Source organism: Rhopalosiphum padi, chromosome 3 (genome assembly GCF_020882245.1).
Source record: "Rhopalosiphum padi isolate XX-2018 chromosome 3, ASM2088224v1, whole genome shotgun sequence".
NCBI classification, from domain to species: domain Eukaryota; kingdom Metazoa; phylum Arthropoda; class Insecta; order Hemiptera; family Aphididae; genus Rhopalosiphum; species Rhopalosiphum padi.
Genome location: NC_083599.1, coordinates 37,061,306 through 37,082,267, shown reverse-complemented (window position 1 = coordinate 37,082,267; position 20,962 = coordinate 37,061,306). Strand labels below are relative to the sequence as shown.

The window sequence follows — 20,962 nt, the reverse complement described above, 5'->3', positions numbered from 1 at the left end:
ATCAATTAAACAGTTGGCAAATGTCAAATTGTTTGTTTTCGCTACCTCCATAAAAACACAGTTAATGATATTATATAACTAGCTAATTACAAAGGCCAAAGGCGTATCACTTATCAAAGTACAGGTGAAAAGCACACCTCACGACAGACGATGTAGATACCTAGCTAAATAGGTATGGTCCACGAATTAATCCTCAGATCGTCGTAACATTTAGTCTGTGGTCTGTACGTTAGGTTTATTTGTATTGTACATTTGTACTAAGTATTGGGCAAATGTAATATCCATCATTATTAATTCACGCATTGCTCATAGAGTAGGTATTTCAAAGTTCAAGTCCGTGTCCAACACACTCGTCACGATAACGTTATCATTGTGTAAGACTACTTTTGCGTACAACATTGATAATATTTATCTTGTAATGATTATGATAGTCGATAGTTTGATTACATAGTTATACTACAGAGTATATGATTTATTTTCGTCCAAAAAAATCATTTCTTTTCCTTTCCTACGCTTGCTTTCTGTTATTACTAGTTGCGTTTTGTTGTAGAATATTGAAAATACATCGCAATTTAATACATTACGAGTGGGTTACTCCACTCTTCGTTGTGAAATTAGCTGAAACGAATCAAAAATGGATTCAGATAAATATATTACAATTGTTCCTGTTGAGTATCCTCGAAACAGGCAACAATTCATACGGCCTCCCGATGAATATAGGTAATAATATGATGCATGCAGCATAATCAGCGATTACTGTGTTTACTTATATACATTTGGATTTTTATTTGTGTTAGTGATTTTCCTCAAAACCGGAATTGGCCCCACACCAGAGCAGTAAGAACCGAATCGAGTACTATGCGTAGAAAAGAATTGAAACGATCGTTGGAACACAAAAGATCTCACAATCATTCCCTCAATGATCCTATACAATCGTGTTCCAAGCCAATAATAAGTGCTCCGCTTGCATTCCAAACAGCTCCAAAACCTAAAAAAAACCGTAAGGATTATAGTTATATTACTATTAATTATTTGTTATGTTTCTGTGGTTTATGATTATAATACTGCAGTTTGCATCATTTGTTTTGGACACCTTAAAATAGTTCTACAGTACATATATTATTATATTATATTATGTAATAATTATATGACCTGTTAAATTTATAATTTATAATATTATCAATTTAAATAAAAAGCCTAGTTATTTAAAAAATATCATGGAATAACTATTATTTAAATAGTTAAATAGTTTTAAAATATATCTTTACACATTAAAATGCCTAAAATAAACAGTGGTTAATATTAATTGTTAATAGCGCTAAGTGTATATATTTATACAATGGCTGACATAGTCTTGCACATGGATATAGAAGATGCAAACACAACTACAGTATCAGATCTTGTTGATATTATAATACAGCAAAAAAATTTAGGATTATCAAGAATCGCTAAAAATATTTTTACAATTTGGATGAAATCAAATGTTTTAGGTAATTATCAACTGTTAAATAAAATTTACTAAAACGTTAATATTACTACTGTTTTTTTCTTCAGAAATTCAATTAAAACCACAACACAAATTATTGACAGTATTTCAAAAATGGTCCTCACTTGAAGAAAAATATTGCATTCAAACCAAAAAAATTATTTTCAAAGAACCAATTTTGAGTTTTCAAAGAAATGTGTTTTTTCCTAGAAAAGATGAGGAAAAAATTAAGTGGGTGTTTAGTATACTTTCAAATGAAAAAATATTAATTGAAATTACATTTGTTAAAGGGACCAAAAAATTATTGAGTTATTATACGCTGAAGCTAAATATAATGTATTACAAGGTCGGTATCCTGTTGAAGTTAATCATTGTTTAATGTTAGCTAGTTTGCAGTGCCGAATAGAATTAGGTCCAAATAATTTACAACAATACACCTCAAGTTTTTTTAGGTATCTATAAAACTATTTTTTTTTTTTAATCAAGATTCTAAGTATTGTATGAAAGTAAAAACATTTTTTTTTTTATATTGACTTTATAGAGACAACCGGGAAAGATTTTTACCATCCCATTTATACAAAAGCTGGTCATCATGGTTAAATCTTGATAGAAAAAGTACACCGCATTCTCGGCTTGCAGATCATTTAAAACATATACAAATAACTGGATCTGATCGTAGACTTTACCACAAGTATTTAGAGTGCTGTTACATGCTACCATTTTATGGGTGAGATTATACATATTTATTTTTGTAAAATAATTAAATGTATCCAATTATAAATTTGAACAACAAATTCATATATAACACAACTTCACACTTAAGGGGAAATCATACTTGCATGTGTTGTGTTGTTTCTGTTTTATAAATACGCTCGATTAGTGCCTACGTCATACATATTATCAATTGGATCGTTTTGGATCCAAACAAACTGAGATGCTTATTTAAAATGTTACAAAATAAATTATTAAATTAATTTTGTTTGTTAAAACAGTTTGGAGCATTTATTTTTATTTTGAATTTTTCTTTTGTGAATAAATCTAATAGATTTAGCTGTTTAAAAGACTATAACCTACAAACTTAATTTATTTTATATACATTTCAAATGTGTATTTTGTTTTGTTTGGATCCAAAATAAAATGTTGATAAGGATCCATAACGTACATGACGTCACACTAATCGTTCATATTATGATTATGTAAATATCAATATGAAAACAGATAATATTATTTTATTTAGGTTTGATATGAATCACTACATATATTTTAAACTGCTGAATACAGCTATTATCTCCATATCCATATCCACCTTACATATATAGTATAACGTATAATATAACATATCGATGGTGATAAGGCAAAAGGGTCTAAGCGACATAATTCATAGTTTTCAGGAAAGCCAAAAAACTCTTTTTGATGATTTCATTTTTTTTTTCTATATAAGCAATAACTTTTTTGTATGGCATTTTTGCATAGAATACATTTTTTTTTGTTTGTATGTTCTTTATGTATATTCATAATTTTAATTAACTTAAAATAATTATTTACATGTTTATACTGTAATTTAAACAAATATTTTTAATAATTTTGGCGCTTAGGCTCAATTTTTTTTTACATTTATTATCTAAGACGCTTATTCCCTATTATTTAACTTAATTTATATGATGATTGTAATGAATTTATCCCCATATTTTTTAGTGATAACTATTTTTATTTAAAATCAATATAATAATATTTTATAACATGTTCTTCAAAATAAGATATTTATAAATATTTTCTGTGAAAAAAAAATATGAAACTATTAAAATATTATGATAAAAAAAATGTAAAAAAATGTGTATCTTTCTATACTAAATTAATAACAACAACATAAAAAAGTTACTTTTTATCACATGACTTAGTTTATCAAAGTTAAACAAAAATAAAAGAATTACTTATTTCTATACTTAATTTGATACTGAAATACTATTAAAATATGGTTAAAATACCTAACATTAAACAACTTATTTTTTTTAATAAAAAACATAAACAATTACTAAATTCCTGTGTAATAATAAAGTGTATAATATACACTAATAGTTATCGTTATCGACGATTTTCTGGTAAAAAGAACCATTTCAATGCTAAAAATAAACAAAAACAAAATTTAATTACATCATTAAAAAGTAAAACATTTTATTGAATAATCGAAAAAACAGATACATTTTTCTGATAACTGGGTGAATTATAAATCCATAAAGATGCCTGTACTATTTGTCGACCGTGGCAAAAACAGTGAAAAAATAAAATAACAAAATTGTTTCATCGGGAATTGACCTGAGTAGCTATATTTTTTTTCTACCACTTGGCTATCTAAAGCTATTCCTTATATTTTACTATTGCACCATTTAAGGTCATTCGTTTTACATAATTGTGTAACACATCCATAACGATAAATTACATTATTTAATAAAATAATTATATATTTAACATGTTTAATTAAAAAAAATTAAAATTATAATATAATTTAAAATTTTAATTATGAGTTGTAAAAAGATAAATAACTGTTCTATAAAGAAATTAAATTACCTAGCTGCTACAGTAAAATCTGTAGTTTGGCTAATTTGGTTGAGATATTTTATTGTAAGCTGATGTCAGTTGTACTACAATCTTATAATTCCTATCACACAATGATATGATATTTAGAAATACTTTATATACGTACGAAAAATTTGGGTATGAGCACGTCACGCACAAACGTCGCTTGTCCCCTAAAAAATTGTGCTAATGTCGTTCGTTCCCTATTGTTGTCGTTTAGACCCTTTATTAGAAAAGACAAAATATAAAAGTGTTGCTTAGATCACAAAATTTAAATTTAAATTGTCATCATAATAACGGTCAAAGCTGTTTTTACGCATGTACAATGGATGTAATATGTATTTTTCCATCCATTAGAATAAGTCGTGTCGCTTAGACCCTTTTGCCTTGTCACCATCGATATCATAACCAATTGAACATTCAGAATAATATATTTTACTCTTCTATTTTTATAAAACTTTTAACGATGAATTAAAAATGTCTAGGTGTGCTTTTTTCCATGGTCAAATAGAACAACCTGTTCGAGGTTTGATGTCTTTAATTAACCATAAAGATGTTCCTATTTATATTGCAGTCAACACCGAAGGAGTTTATATTTTAGATTGTGTGGAAAATGTAATTTATTTCAAATTTAAATACTTGTGATATTAGGTAGATTTTCTAATTAACTAATTTAATCATTTTAGAGTTTATTGTTGGGCCTTAAGTATCAAGATTTTTCATGGGAATTTGCTAAGCCATCTCAAGAAGATAATGATCATTGTTTACCGTGTATATTTCTACAGTTTTTAGTATTAGAAAATGGAACAAGAGTTTCAAAAATTTTACAAGTATTTTCTAAACAAGTAAATATAGTTATGAATATTTAATTGCTATTTCATAATACATAAACAATTAAGTTAATTTTCAAAATACCCTGTTTTTAGGCTGTTATGATAGATGCTCTAATTGCGTGTTTTGTCGAAGATTTTAGACACAAATTAGCTATGAATGAATATGACGATGTAGATAGAACTGGCGGCTTTGAACATATTTCTGTTGGAGATGGTAATCAATATAATTAATTAGATATAAAATATTTTTATTTAATATGTTATGTATAGGATCTCAAGTACCGTTGGCACATTTGTTCCGTAGCGAACCACAATCTCGATTATGTAATAAACTAAATAAGTTGACTCTGGCTACATTTGATGAAGATGGTATGTTAGTTAATAATAATTGTTTATGTTGAATGAATTATCTTTTTATAGTTTGTTAGCATGTAATCATCACTTAGAAAGTTGTTAATACCATAGTTTATTTTGATCATACACAATTATGCATGGTTTGTAAACTATTTATGAATTTAATCTACTACAATGGACTGAAGTAAGTTACTAATGATCTGGAATCAAGCTTTATTACTAATGTTGTTTCATTCAAGCAATTAAGATTTAACCAAATTATTAACTGTATTACCAATATTACCATAGATTAAATAACACTATAAATATACAACATTGATGCGATCATTTATCGCTTATTTTAATTTGGATTCGGGATTCACTGTGACGCATTTTGTTAAGAGGAGGTGAGAAATAAATATCTACTAATTCTACTATCTATTTGTTTCGTGCCACAATGCATCAATAGTTAGCTGGATCAAAATAAGAAATTTTTCTTCTCTTATTTTAGATAGGTGTGGATAGTTTTTAGAAAATTCAGTATGGTGAGTTGTGTAATGACGATTAATATTATAACATTTTGGAATATTTATGGTTTTATGACAAATTAAACTTAAAGCACCGTGTTTCTTACCAAAAATACAGAAAAATTCAATGTCCCAACTGTCTTGAAATATTCTGTGTTCATTTTCAATTTTACGTTTAAAATTAATAGCTTACTCACAGAACTTAGAACACACGATGCTAGAAGCACAGAATTACATATTTTAACGACAATGCGGGATAAAATACAAACTGACAATAAGCGATAACGTATAAACTGTTCATACAAGACTACACGGTGGAAATGAATACTCATAATTGTAGCCCATAGGTGCCTACTTATCTGTCCAACTAGTTTAAAATAGAAAGATAAAATAAATAAAAATGATAAGATAATAAGCGATGTTCATTTTATTCACTGTTTATAGAATTTTGGATTTTAGACTGAACAATTTAATTTTAGTGTGGGCTGCGTAGTGGGGACCGAGGCCCTACACTTTCGATAATTGTGCCACTGCAGACATCTGAGATTTACTATAAAAATATGAGTATGTTAGTCACAAACCTAAATTATATTTTAGAAAACGGATGTTTAGGAAATGTAATTGTTGATATATCTTTCATGCATTCAGTGTTATTTAGCAAACCTATTTATATTACTGTGTTTTACAGATTAAAAATTATATTGAAATATGTTATCCTATGGTTTTCACAGTAAAAAAATTGAGTTGACTATAAAATAGTATAGATAGTAGTGATGATCAATAAGTATCAATATATAATTTTGTATTTTTTGATAACTTGGTAATCGTAGCTTTTATAACCTATCAGCATTTTTTTTAAATATACCTGACTAAACAATCATTTTTTTTGTAGCTATATTAATATAAAACTTTTAAATTGGAAATAATTATAAATTAATTATTTAGATAAATATATTATTTTCAATTATACTACTCATAAGATAATAATATATGCATACTTGTTTTTTTTATAGGTCATTGTATTGGACAAATGGGATCTTGGTCATTCAGCTACTGAAAGTGGACACTTAATATAATTTACTCTTTTTCTATTGATCTCTATGCAGCCATCCTTTATTTAAAATCACTTTTCTTCTGTTTCTTACCATTGAATACCATTGTATTAATATATAATAGTATAATACATATGATTACCTTTAGCTAGTCAATTTTGTTTAGTTATGTTTAGTTGAATCTTAAATAAGTTAATATTTTTTAAGTATATACATTTTTTATTAGTTTTCATTGATCTTGTTTATCAAGGATTCGATAACAAACATTTTAATACCTATGTTGGACAACTCATTAAACATTTTTGTTTCTGAGCATTGTAGTACATTTCCAGCCAGAGTTTATTTCGTCCTTAGTATAATAAATACCAAATAGTTATTATAATTTTAACTATATTTTTTATTATTTTTTTTATTTGTTATTTTATTAAAATTACCAACTTTAGAGATGTTTTCTATTGATGTAGTACTCATTGACTTATATTGCTTACATACTTTTCATAAAGTTATTAATTATGATACAAAACTTTATTTTATTCAACATGAGAAGCGATCTGGGTAGTTGACTTGTGTCTAGTCTAGCGTTGTTCTGTTGTTTTGTTTATTGGCTACTTGGAATTAATTAAGTAGGAAAAATAGTTGTGAGTGACCCGTAAGAAATTGACAAAAACCTGTCACTGCTTTGATCGCCCTTATGTTAAATAAAATATCATTACTAATATGAATCTTACTATTATTCACTTTTATATTTGTATTTCACATATCTATATCAAATTGTTGATATAATCTTTTCAATTGTCAAAATTATTTCATCTACAAAGTTAATATGATAAGTATTTATAAATTTAATGAACGGTTTTAACTTTAAAAATATTCTAATAATTATATTTGTAATTCTAAATGTTGTAAAATTACATTATTATTATTATTTTATTGTGGTATTACAACTGTGATTGGAACTTTCACCAAATTATTATTCATTATATAACCATACATAAATTGTATGTTGGTACTACTTGTGCATTACAGTCGTATATAAATTAATATTTTTAAATGTTTGTGTAATGTCTAAATTAAGTGTTTGGAACAAATATTTAAGAAATTTAAAATTTGTAATTAAAAAAAAAATTGTAAATAAGTAATTTATTGACTAAAACTATGTATTAAATAAAGTAAAAACAACCATTGTTACACTACCCAAGCTAGACTGGGTAATGTATAATTTTTCCCATGTTGCCATTACAATTGGGTAGTATCATAATGCCCAGGAAGCCAGAAAATGTACAAATTACCTGATAGTCCTTAATATATTTGCCCTAAACAGAAAATTGATTGTGCAATTTACTTTACATAGTCCTGATCTTATCACTATTCCAATTTTTATGGAAGATTATTTCTAATACATTAATTACACATATTACAATATGACGTGTATTATATTGTTAACACTAAATGAGATGTATTAATATAACATTATAAAAGCCATGAATTATATTTTAAATGTACCAATTTCTCAAATTTGAAAGCTAATGCAGACAATAGATATATTATAGATTATTTAAGAAGTTAAATAATCAAAATTTCCATTTACTACTGATTGATATAAAATGTGATGCTTCCTAAACTTGTTAATTTTTTTTTATTGTTTTTGTTATTTATCTAAATAATGATATCATTAAATATTAATATTATATGATTTATTTACAGGTGTTATAAAGTTTTAACATATGAATTGTATGTTTAAAGTTTAAAATATAGTATAGTTGTAATAACTGCAGTGTTTAATAAATAGTAAATACATTAATACTCTTTAAAATAATTGTTTTTTATTTATATATATATATTTAATTTCTCCGTGTATCTTGTACTTATATTATCATGTTTTATGAGGTTTAACATTCCTAAAGAAAATGTGTTTTTTTTCCATGTTTGAATAGAAGGCACCGCCAGAACTACATTTTTAATAATACCGCGACTAATGTCCCAAATGTACTAATTTAAACTTAAAATAATACATATTATAAAAATTAATAAATTCTTATGATTATGTATTTTTTTATTTTTTAAATTAATGTGATAGATTTTTATTAAATAAGTAAATAAATATAAACATAGATAATATACAATGGATAGATCTTGTGTACATCAAAATGTAGTGGGTAACGTTCTTGAATAAAGAAAAGAGACGGCAATAGCAATGCCTATACGGACAGAATCCCTTGGTTTGAACCCCAATACTGATAACGTTATTATTTATCAAGTAAAACCATAATTGGTAGACCTATATCATAGGAATTTGTATGAGTAATAATAAGATTTTAAACAATGCTGTTTGATTTGGAAGACAGTTGATTTGTATGAATATAGTCTTACTTAAACCTGCAAATTCAATTACAGAATAATATACATCTGGTTTTAAAAGTACATTAATTTATTTAAAAAAAATATGTTAAAAAAGAATTACTTAGATAATATAATATATTTTATGTAACATATTATATGCATGGATTAATAATATGTTCTTTACCATACCACCTAATAAAAAATAATTTTTTATAAGTTGAAGATTGAAAAACTTATCTTTTTACGTTTTGTTCATTTCAGATAGGTTTTTATTTTTATCTTTTATGAAAAAAGATTTTGGAAAATATGAAAAATTAAAATAATTGAAAACTAATGTAAAAACTAAAAACTCACATTTAAAATAGGATCAAGTAAAAACATTTAAATTTATTTTATCGCCAAAATATGCTCCTTACATAAACCATTTAGTCAAATTAGAAGTGTATATGTATACATAATAGTTTACATATTTTTATGGTTCAAAGTCTTCCTTATCATAGATATTGTTAATAAAGTGAATATCGTTTAACCCTTCTCTATTTCTTGCCAGTTCAATAGCATAGAATTGTATTCTTATAACTATAAAGCTGTTGCTTTCACTGTAGTCTCCATGTACATCCTTTCTGATTAATGTGCCGAAATTGTAGTTTTCCATATTCTTATAGAGATCACAGAATCTTCTCCATTTCTAAAAAAAAAACATGATAAGCATTAAATTTTAGGTATATAATAATAAAATTATAAAACATAATATGAATATGCATTTTAATGTATTATATTATTATTACAATATTTATGTATCACAATTTTTAATGCTCCATTGAAACATTTTAAATACTTACAATTTTAGAAGAATCATCTTTTACATCCTCTTCATCAAGAACTTCGATTTGAAGATCAGGGAATAATCGTCTAAATTCTTTATAAATCTTCTCGTCATGAGGAGTCAATCTCAATAACTTTGGATCCACAGAACATATCAACTGAAATTAAAGAAATAATACTCTAATAGTACATTTGTAAAATTATTTTTATGATAAATTGTATATTATTCATTATTCATCAATCAATTTCATTAACTTTCAAGTTTGTTATTAATATAGTAAGTATATTATTGAAGTTCAATATAATTTATATTGAACTATGACTCTCTTAACATAATAGTTTTTAGTTTATTTTTAATTTATGTAAAAATAAAATTTTAGTGTACTTACATTAAAATATATTTCTGCATGTTCATATGCTTTGATGGCCCACATCATTTCAACTTTTCCCTGTAAACACAAATATACAATCAAAAAAGTATACTTAAATATAAATAAGAATTAATACTCGCATCATTTCCATATTCATCAGCCGGTCTTGAAAGTAAACCAGCCCCTGCAGAAAGTTCTGCAGCTCCCTGTAAACATAATATTTGCATTAAATCAACTATTAATACTTTAACAAACTTTAAAAATGAATCTATTTGTCAGGGATTTTATTATATTGATGGATAAAACTAGTGATTGTGATAAGAAATAGTTTGGATTTATATGCTTTAATATCCCACAAAATATACCCTTAAATTACGCTGATATGCACCAAAAATGTTAAAATATGCTTTATAATATACCCAAAAAAGTATTGTTATGTATTTAAAAAAAATATATAGTGACCTTGAACGTATAAAATATGATTGTGATGTCGATAGACAATAGGCATTAAATAATATTCAACATATTTGTTGATAAAAAATGAAATTAAGAACATATTAAATTGACATAGGTATTACCAAGGATAAACTCAACAATATGATCTAAAAATATCAAAGTATTAAGATAGGCAATAATATTTAAAACTCCAAAAATGCAAAATAAAAATAGCATATTTTTAATCTCCAGTAAGTGAAAACGATTTCTATCTAACTTATCTAGTAAACTAAATATCAAAAGACAAAAAGATTATGATAGCAAGCAAAAAAATGTTAGCATACACTCTGTGTATAGGTGTCTATAAGTGAACAAGACATACGAACGACTGTCAGATGAAGTGTTCTGATAGGTGGCTTGTATAGTTCAATAGACGATGTTGCGATTATTATCAATTTTTGTTTCACTACATTCTTATTCTCTAAGTAGACAAAATTTAGGTAGCTAAATTCTATCTAGTGAGAGAACACTAAGCCTAGCCCCTTCCAAAAAAATGGTTCTTTCATCCATCCTTGTGCGACATTTGTCGTAGTCAAACGCATCTCATAAGTGTCAAGTTTTACACAAGAAAGCACAAAATCAAAGCGTTCCTTAACTAGACAGAATATACATTGACAAAAATAGTCAACATTTGAATCGTATTTAACCTAACTATTAAAGCCAGTTATATATAGGTAATTGAATTATAGTATGTTGTATTTGAACTTAAAGTAAAAATGATAATACAAGTATTATATATATATATATATATAGGTAACGACGAAGAAATATTCATTTTGTGATTAATCCAAACGCACCTATGAAAAAACGAATAGAAAAAGAAATTCAATCGGAAAAACTAAAATTTCAATCGTACTAATGCAACAGTTAGCGTCTAAGCGCGGTGTCCACGAACGAAAACCGATTGTTTAAATCCTCGACTACCTACTGACCGATTTCGTCGGCTCCGCTCGAAACACACATCGGTGGATGGGCGAGCAGGCGGACCACACACACGTTTACATTGACTAATGCTAACAGCCGGAAAAGTTAGGTATACGACGTATTGTGCGGCGTGCGACCGGAGGAGTTAGGTACGACATCGCCGTCGTCGAGTCTGGGCACTTACCACACCGTTTGCAATGGTCAGATTGTCCATGACGAAAAGTCGAAGCTACCGCAAAACGATCGGTAGTGGAACGGCAAGCGTATTTGAACGATGGCGTCGCAGTTGTTGTTGGTCGGAAGACGGCTCGAGTGACAAATGAACGACGCAATGTACGCACTACGCGGCGAAATCTGGAATCTGGACGACGCAAGCCTCGGCGTTCGCCGTGCGGTGATAAGAGAATGCGACAAAAAGCGTTGATAACGAGGTCACATGTACGCCACGAGCGACCGCAATCGCGTAACCGCAGAACAATAAAACATTATAACAATAGGTAGTATAATCGTAGAGTAAAACTTCGAGTAAAATAAATGTGAAAAAAAAAACAGGTAAACAACGGTCGTATTATTATGCGAGCTACAACAGTGTGGTTTTTCTACGAGAGAACGGATAGTGGAGGTGTCGTGGTAGATCAATGCCCGAGGAAGCGGAAACCACAATACTGCATAATCTATTGCCTATGTATATCTTTTAAAAGGGGCTTTTACAAAAATATTATTTTTTCGGATATATTTCAAAACGGATAAACCACGATTACCTACCTATTATCAAGTCTTCTTTTATCGATGACTTTCCAAGTGTAAACATTTTATAATTTCTACCCTCCAGCGCCTTTGTCTCATCAAGTCACTCGATACTTACTAAAATTCCAAAGGCATTTTTTGCAATTCTTCGGGATTTGCTTAAGTAATAGTTAAAACATTTTTGAGCTTCGGTAAGGGGTGTTCTGTAATATGTTTATGATTTCATTAATTATTAATAATGCCGTAATGAAAACGCATCATCGGCCATCGCCTACAGCGCAATATCCTGGTGGAATCAGTTCATTCTACAAAAGTTGCCCAAGCTTACAGTTTTGAAAAATATACCATTATCTGATTTTAATCATCCCCAGCTTCAGATTGATATATAAAAAAAGCAGTAGTTATTATCAACAAGAAATTTATGAAGAAGGGCAGATGGAATATAATATATATCAAATGAAAATGAAAACATTTTTAAAACACTAAATATAAATACAACACAACGTCAACAAGAAAAAAAAAGCAAAATGAATTTACAGCTGCAATCACGGAATTATGTAATATTCATATAGATTTGCGACAAATTGACACCGATATGAGTGGACGAGTGGTAATGAAGCTTTTGGACAATATGATGTGGCAACTCTTAATAAGTTGTCATTAAAACAGTGTATTTTTGAACAAAGTGAAATACAGTCTATATTGATCAAGTATGAACTGACAGCACAGCTTGAGTCGTACAGTTTGGTGTTACAGTTGTTACACAATGTTGATACCTACCACAATCGTATGATGCAAGTAATGAAGGAACTTCATAACAATATAATCCATCTTCTGACATAACAAGCAAAGAACAGGAAAGCTACAGTGCTTCGGATATAATAAATTATACAAATTTGGGCATTTACATAAAATATTTTAAATAAAACTTTTTTATAACTTTTACATTTATTTTATAAAAATTAAGTTAATTATCCCCTTATGGCAATTTATTGCTTACATTTACTAAAATATACTTAAATATTACTTTAGTTGGTAATAACATACAACATTTTTAAAGAAAAAAAATAAGTACTTTAATAAATAGTTTGAAGGCTTGATAAATGCTATCACAAACTTCAACTACACACTTGGATATCACTGATTTTAATACACGAAAGGATTTCTTGAAGCCTCATTTATTATTGTCTATTACCAGTCGCTAAATCGTTAAATATTTAAATCTGTCAATTAATTTCAAAGTGTAAAAGTGTTTAAACTGCCTAGTTAACATGACTCCGACTACTTAAAAAAACCTGATAGTGTAAGACTCGGTGAACTGATAGTTAGTAAAATCATAATAATGAAAAATTATTACCATACAAGAATCTCGAAAAAACTAGACGAAACCTTACACTTATAAAATCTTTAAGGTTTAAGTAAAAGTGTTTCAATATGGCGCTCAAAACAGTTCAAACAAAGAAACTCAACTAAAGGTGTAATAAAAATAAAATAAGAACAAAATACACAGTTAATTCCACGGAAAGCTCATCTTTAATGTTGCTGTAAAAATTTTAAAACGAAAAAAATGTTATTATATAGAAGAGTTATTCATAAGCTAAAAATTGAGTTGAAATGACTAATAAATTTATAAGTACCTACAAAAAAGAAATCTTTATGTGAACTTACCAATTCACTAGACATTTTATTGAATCACAAATGTAAATGTAACCTCAAAAGCAGGGCTGGGCAAGATACTTCAAAAAAAGTATCTAAATACAAGCTACAAGATACATTTGTAACTAGTATCTAAATACAAGATACGAGATACTATAATATTTTTAAAGATACTAGATACTAGATACATGTATCTGAGATACCTGTAAGATACAAGATACTTAATATATTTATTTATTTTTATTAATTTCTTAATTTACCTTGGATACAATTTTATCATATATAATTTATATTATATTATAGGTTTTAAATGTATAATAATACGGTATGCATTGATCATTAACAATATAATTTCAAATAACATTAGATACGCTTAAAACAATAATACTAATAATAGACAAACGAAATAATAGGTAAAAAGATTTACAGTCTATAAAAAAATTACGTACACAATAAGAAAATGTTATAAAAAAAAATAAATATATTTATAAATTAGCAATGTTTACTTATTATTTATTAAATGTTTAAATGTAGGTAATTTATATAAATATTTAATTATATTATTTATATCCCATGTTTTGAAATAAATTCCTGGTTACCTTTTAAAGAGACTAATTTTTTAAAAGTATCATCTGACATACTAGATGCATAATACGCACGAGACAGACAGAGAATATGAACGGACAGTCGTCAGTCGGCGACCGGTGATCAACGAAGTCTTATCGCTGATATAATATTATCGCCAGACACCAAAGTTACTTTAATCTAATATATTACTATCTAACATATTATTACTAATTGGGCAATTGGGAAAATTGTTATATAAATGAAATATGAAACATATTTTTTGAATGTAGGTATCTAGTATCTTAATCATAAAAAGATACTAGATACAAGTCAATAAAGTATTTAAATACCCAATACGAGATACATTCAAATTATGTATTTCGATACAAGTTACAAGATACAATTGTATCTAAGATACGTATCTTAATTGCTAGTATCTAAGATACTGCCCAGCCCTGCTCAAAAGTCACGAGGAAGGCGTTTCACAGCAGACGACAAAGTATTTGCACTATCGCTTAAAAAATAAAGTAGAAAAGCTCAAAATACTTTCTTAGGTCTTTTCCGCTATGCCTTACCGAAAATCCACAATTAATTTGTTGAAAAAAATCTCTTTTGATACGGTAATTAATTACAGGATTTTTGAGTATTTGAGAATTGCCGTATAAACTTAATCATTATTGTTTAGTCATTTTTTATGAAGTATCGATTTCTAGTTTTTACTTCAATAAAGTTTATTGCGTTAATTGGAAAAATAGTAGGATTTGAAGATCTAGGCAACAACAATCGTTTATTTATTTAAGATAATGCACTTGTTTTTATGGTTAAAAGATTAAAGAAAAAGTTTAAACAACCAGTAGTTTTCTATTTTATCATCAGTAACATGAATAGTTTTGATTTATCAACAATAATTTAAGTGATTATTAACACTGTGCAATCTACCGACCTTAATACAATTTCTTGGTATATGTGATCAAGCCCATTCAAATGTAGCAGATATTAATCAACTCAAAAGTGAAACTAAAAATAATTATTTGAAAGCTAGAAAAAAATATAATGAGATTAGTTTTGAGATCAACAACAAAATCAATAAAATGATTCCGCTCGTTGATGTCCCCACATAAAACGCTTTAGAAAATAGAATTTTACATTCAATCATTCTGTTGGCGCAAATCGGTGAAATTGCAAAGAAGATGCTGCTGAATAAAACGATTGTAATGATCAACTTCGAACTGCTCTAGTGTCAATGTCACACAATAACAGAAATATTATAACTTCGGGTAGCAGAATTTATATTAGTGGATGGTTTATTAAAACGGCATAGCAATCATCTAATAATAATTGTTCTATTTACATTTCAAAACGGACTGATCCATTGGACGGATATTTTTTAATTCAAGAACGTCAATACTCACAATGCAATTTATTTTAACCGGATACTTATATATTTTGGTTATAGATCTATTTAATTATAATTTAAATATGTATCTAAAATAATTTATTTGGTGAATTGTGCTCATATGATTCTAAGAATGTATCTTTTGGTAATTTAGTTTGTAGTGAATATGATTTATTTAATTTGTTTCTCAAAATAGCTTGTAAACTATTAATTTAATATATGTAAATCATACAAATTGTATTTCAAGTAAAAGGGAAAAACACCTGCACTTTTGATTCTGTAAAATTTTCTGATATTTCTTATCGTGAAAAATAATTTTAAAAACAAAAAACGGAAAAATGTTAATCTTGTAGTTTTAAGTCGGTCGCTTGATCGCTTGACAATTAATCTAGGTCTGGGAGACTACACCCAAGAGCTGACAGCTCAAGTCATGACAACGCTCAGGGAACAATGTTGGCTTCGCCGCTGACGTGTTCCACGCTGTGAATGAACAGTGACAAAAAGACGACAATGTGACGCGTCTGACGATCGACTGAGTGAACGAAATTGGTTGATAACTTAATCTAAAGATTATAGACGTCTGTAGTGGGGAAGTGTCTAATTTGGGTTTCACAAAATTTGAGACTCTATTGTAAATACAAAACCCAAAGCCGGTCCTTTAAATTTTATATTTACCTCTCCGCTAAAACAGTTTAAGCGAGTAAAGTATACAACAGACAATGACGAATTTGATGTAGATATTATTTAAAGAACTACCTATCTTTGGTCCTAGGAAATTTGTGAACATCCGATATCAAATAAACTACTAAATAAGTAACAAGAAAAAACAGGCTAAAAGGAATCCAAGATTTTTATGAAGCAAATTTTAAAGAAATTACATTTCAAATACAAGAAATGTAACGATGGCAGCAAATGTCTCACGAAGAGGAACAACATTGGGACAATGTATGTAAAAATCTTAAGAATTATGTGTAATTTACATTAAAATAAGGACACTCGTCATATACTTTATGTGGACAAAGAGCTGGATAAATCAAAACCACGTAAGCGGCTACATATAGAGCAGAACGAAGATAATTCCGAAAGGTTAAAGGTACCAACTAGAAAATGAAAACGTTTGATTATTGGTTACCTATGCTAGGTCTGGTGCATTTGGATTTATAGCCGGTTTAAAATTAGTGTTCCGTGGTGAATCTGACATAAATTATTTTTAACATCAATCGATATATATATAATTATACCTTAGTATAAAAATGTTTAGCTGAATCGATGAAACGTATTTATGACTTATAAATATTAAATAAATTACACATAAACAATATATAATATGTAATACCTAATATACCTGATATAGCAGACAGTTGGCGGTTCAATCTCCCATTACCATGATAAGCCTTTAAACAATAAATATGTATAATACTATTTACTAATTATTGATTTATCTATTTTATACATAAAAAATGTATTATCGTACTTGTATCGATAAATAAAATTTATGAAAAATGTTTAAAAACAAAATAAAAAATCATTTCGCCCGGACAGGGACTCGAACCCTGGACCCTTAGGTTAAAAGCCTAATGCTCTACCGACTGAGCTATCCGGGCTTCGAAATTTAATGGCAAATTTAGGTATTATTCACATAGATATTATAAAATAGGTAGTCTTACGGTAAGATTTTCAACATCTATTAGCAGAACACATATTTTTGAAAAACTAAAATATAAACATTCATTTTTTTTCTCATTAAATTTAGTAATTAAGCATAACGTTTGGTACAGATACATTTATTAACATAAGTGAAAATCCGAAGATGAGGATTTCCAGAAATTTCAAAATTTTTGCCCTTATTCTAATTATTGTTAAATCGTTTAAACAAACACAATTCATAGATTATCAACTAATAAATAACATTAGAGTCATTAGACACTTAGAGTAAGTATAAAAATAGAATGCAGTAAGTCACAAAATATGTTTAAAATCACTAAATGCGTATGTAGAAGTGTTAGAAATGTTAAAAAAAAAAATTAATAAAAAAATTTCGCCCGGACAGGGACTCGAACCCTGGACCCTTAGGTTAAAAGCCTAATGCTCTACCGACTGAGCTATCCGGGCTTCTATAAGAATTTGAAATTTTAGGTATTATTACCGTAAGATTTCCAACTAGTATTACCATAACATTTTTTTTTTTGAAAAATTTTAACTTAAATATTTATATTATTTTTTTCCATAAAATTTAGCATAGCATGAACTTTCGAACTGTTACAATTATTAACATAATAGGTGAAAATCTGAGGATTTCAAAAACTCCGCCTACCTATTCCAACAATATGAAATATAATTATTGTTACTGTTAAATCCCTTAAAAAAAACAATTCAACATTATTAACTAATTAACAACATTAGATATTTAAAGTAAACATAATAATAAAATGTAGAGAATGTAAGTAGAAATAATATGCTGGTAATATGCTCCGAACGCGTACAATATAATACAAAATAACAATATGATTCACAAGTACTTACTTAAGACAAGGAATTCCGATAGAAATTTATCCTTTTATTCTCATTTTATCTTTTATTATTGGTGCTAATCGTAAGTTTTATTCTTTGTGCACTATGGTAAAAATAGTCAGTTTATTGTTACCTATCTTGAGTTAGTCATTCTTCATGTTCTACCAGAATATGGATAATTTTGTAGCTTTGAATCTGCAAGATGCCATGTTTGCAGGATTCTCATCTGTATGAAGTGTCACCATTATTTAGCATTGAGCGATTTCAGGTATTTAATCTACTCTGTTAGCAATATATGTAAATTATTGTATCTGTTAAACCATCTTGTAACTACTGTTGAGTCTGTCCACAATAGGAATAAATGTAAATTACCAAAACAAGCATCTACTATCTTATTTAAAAGTTCTACTAACAATAATGTCCTATTCAATTCAACATTTTGTACTTGTAATGTCTCAAGTGGAGCTACACTAATGTTAGCACATAGGAAACCTGCGTGATATGTTTCATTATATCCTTTTGATCGTATTTCAATTTCTCATATGCTTCTTCTAAATTATTGTGGAAACCATGAAACTCTCGATAACATTGCTGGAGATTGGCATTGACTTTCTTGGAATATACAGTGTACATTGCACATATTATTCAATGTCTTAAAGTTTGGTATAAATGTTTTCCAGTTTTCATTAATATTTATTGAGAGTAGATTACTCAACCTTTAATGCTTAAATTTGGTGCATGGATATTTTTGCTTTGAGAAGCATTGTCTCTAAAAACACGAGGGGTCAAATACTAGATTAGGGTCAAAGAGAAGTGTTACCTTTAAATATTTTGATTTTACTAAATTCATGGCTATGTTAGAATTCATCTTTAGTAGTCTTCATTGCAATCCAAGTAATTTCATGGTATCCCTATCTATTTATCTCCAAGGTGTATTGCTAATTAGTCTCTTTCTTATCCACCTGTTGTAACTTTTTGATTGGATTAAAATACCATTTCGGTGGAAGCATAGTAGAAATTAAAATCATGTTTAATTCTTGTTGTAATTTAGTACATTTTTCTTCAGTTTCAGCTCCCAATTTCCATTATCAAATCATTTATGTATTTATCATTCCTGATAAATTTAGCTACTCTTGGATAATCAGTAATCACTATATACAATATGAACTATAAACTTATTATAGTTAAGAAATACTATGTAATGTGTTTCTTAAAATGATGTTGAAAACGGAGTTTTATCTAAATAAATTCATATTTAATTCGTCACATTTTCAATAACACATTGGGTAAAAAAAAGAAATTATCAATTTAAATATTTAAAAAATAAACATAAAATGAAAGTTTTTTCTTTAATACATATCATTAAAAAGTGATAAGCCAATCTTTGATTTAATAATAAAAAATAATTTATATGTATTTAAAGAAAAAAACTAATAAATGAAGATTCAAATGCCGTTAAAAGTAATAATAGTTCAAAATCATATATAACGTTTTATATTTTTATCATTTAATCAGTTTCTACTCAGTGTTAAAATATAGATTGCCTTAATAAGTAATCTCTCCGCTGGTACTGAGATGAATTGTATTATATTTTTAAAATATTTCTTCAATAGGACACTCGTTTAAAATAAACACTTTCTAGCGTTGAAGGATGTTAAAATGTTAGTTATATAATATTACCACTTAATTTTACTATTAAATATTTTTCAATGTATATATTTGATGTTACATCATCAATGTCAAGATTTTTATAAAAGTTCCAATATTATTATTTTGAGATATGTTTTTTCATTATTCATTACTAAATATGATTTTTCTTGGGCAGTTTAATCATTTTTAGAAAAATATGCAACAGGAATTTTTCAATCAGAGTTTAGAGCTACAGATAATATTTCTTTAGTCATAAGTAAACTATCAGAGTCTTTAAATCCTTGACCAAAAATTATTTATCCTTGAAATTAAATCTCATTAAAAAGAACATTTTCTCTAATACACATTTAATCTAAAATAGCCTTGTGCGCACCCGAGAAAGCGAACGGATCAGCCGAAGTTCCACTCGGTAATGCTAGAGAATAAGTATCACCTATAAGTGTATTTATAGGAAATTTTACATGCATGTCCGGTTTGGGGTAGGTAGACAACCTAATCTTCGCACAACGATGACGTTGAGGAATATGAGTTAAGAGGACGCCATACCCGCTGGCCGCTGTGTTATCTGTCTTACTAACGTACATCATAACAAATTTTCGTCCAGTAGAATACATTTTGTGATGTTAGCTTTAATATTAGAGTAAATTTACCTATTACCAAATTTAAAGGTGAGAA

General features: G+C 27.6%; 2 protein-coding genes and 2 non-coding genes across 4 annotated transcripts; 1 reads left to right on the top strand and 3 right to left on the bottom strand.

Annotated features, from left to right (window-relative positions):
* Window positions 1-430: 430 nt before the first annotated feature.
* Window positions 431-7,733, top strand: LOC132925341 (FERM domain-containing protein 8). Its single transcript, XM_060989748.1, has 11 exons — window positions 431-720; window positions 798-1,000; window positions 1,317-1,490; window positions 1,555-1,717; window positions 1,777-1,938; window positions 2,028-2,213; window positions 4,546-4,675; window positions 4,747-4,905; window positions 4,987-5,107; window positions 5,164-5,262; window positions 6,767-7,733. The coding sequence occupies exons 1-11, from the start codon at window positions 635-637 to the stop codon at window positions 6,808-6,810; spliced, it is 1,527 nt and encodes a 508-aa protein (XP_060845731.1). The 5' UTR covers window positions 431-634; the 3' UTR covers window positions 6,811-7,733.
* Window positions 7,734-9,500: 1,767 nt separating this feature from the next.
* On the bottom strand, window positions 9,501-12,292 carry LOC132925342 (protein PBDC1). Its single transcript, XM_060989749.1, has 5 exons — window positions 11,945-12,292; window positions 10,482-10,547; window positions 10,360-10,419; window positions 9,988-10,128; window positions 9,501-9,833 (listed from the first exon to the last, which is right to left on the bottom strand). The coding sequence occupies exons 1-5, from the start codon at window positions 11,972-11,974 to the stop codon at window positions 9,618-9,620; spliced, it is 513 nt and encodes a 170-aa protein (XP_060845732.1). The 5' UTR covers window positions 11,975-12,292; the 3' UTR covers window positions 9,501-9,617.
* Window positions 12,293-17,657: 5,365 nt separating this feature from the next.
* On the bottom strand, window positions 17,658-17,730 carry Trnak-uuu (transfer RNA lysine (anticodon UUU)). Its single transcript has one exon. It is a non-coding gene; the product is annotated as a tRNA-Lys (tRNA).
* Window positions 17,731-18,165: 435 nt separating this feature from the next.
* On the bottom strand, window positions 18,166-18,238 carry Trnak-uuu (transfer RNA lysine (anticodon UUU)). The gene has a single exon. It is a non-coding gene; the product is annotated as a tRNA-Lys (tRNA).
* Window positions 18,239-20,962: the final 2,724 nt, after the last annotated feature.

Coding starts and splice junctions, on each gene's coding strand:
- LOC132925342 (XM_060989749.1), bottom strand. CDS start 11,974: ATGGACAATCTGACCATTGCAAACGGTGTG. Junction 10,420..10,481: donor CTGATGAATATGGAAATGAT/GCGAGTATTAAT, acceptor TTGTGTTTACAG/GGAAAAGTTGAAATGATGTG. Junction 10,129..10,359: donor ATGCAGAAATATATTTTAAT/GTAAGTACACTA, acceptor CTTTAATTTCAG/TTGATATGTTCTGTGGATCC.
- LOC132925341 (XM_060989748.1), top strand. CDS start 635: ATGGATTCAGATAAATATATTACAATTGTTCCTGTTGAGTATCCTCGA. Junction 1,001..1,316: donor TCCAAAACCTAAAAAAAACC/GTAAGGATTATA, acceptor AATTGTTAATAG/CGCTAAGTGTATATATTTAT. Junction 2,214..4,545: donor TACATGCTACCATTTTATGG/GTGAGATTATAC, acceptor AAAAATGTCTAG/GTGTGCTTTTTTCCATGGTC.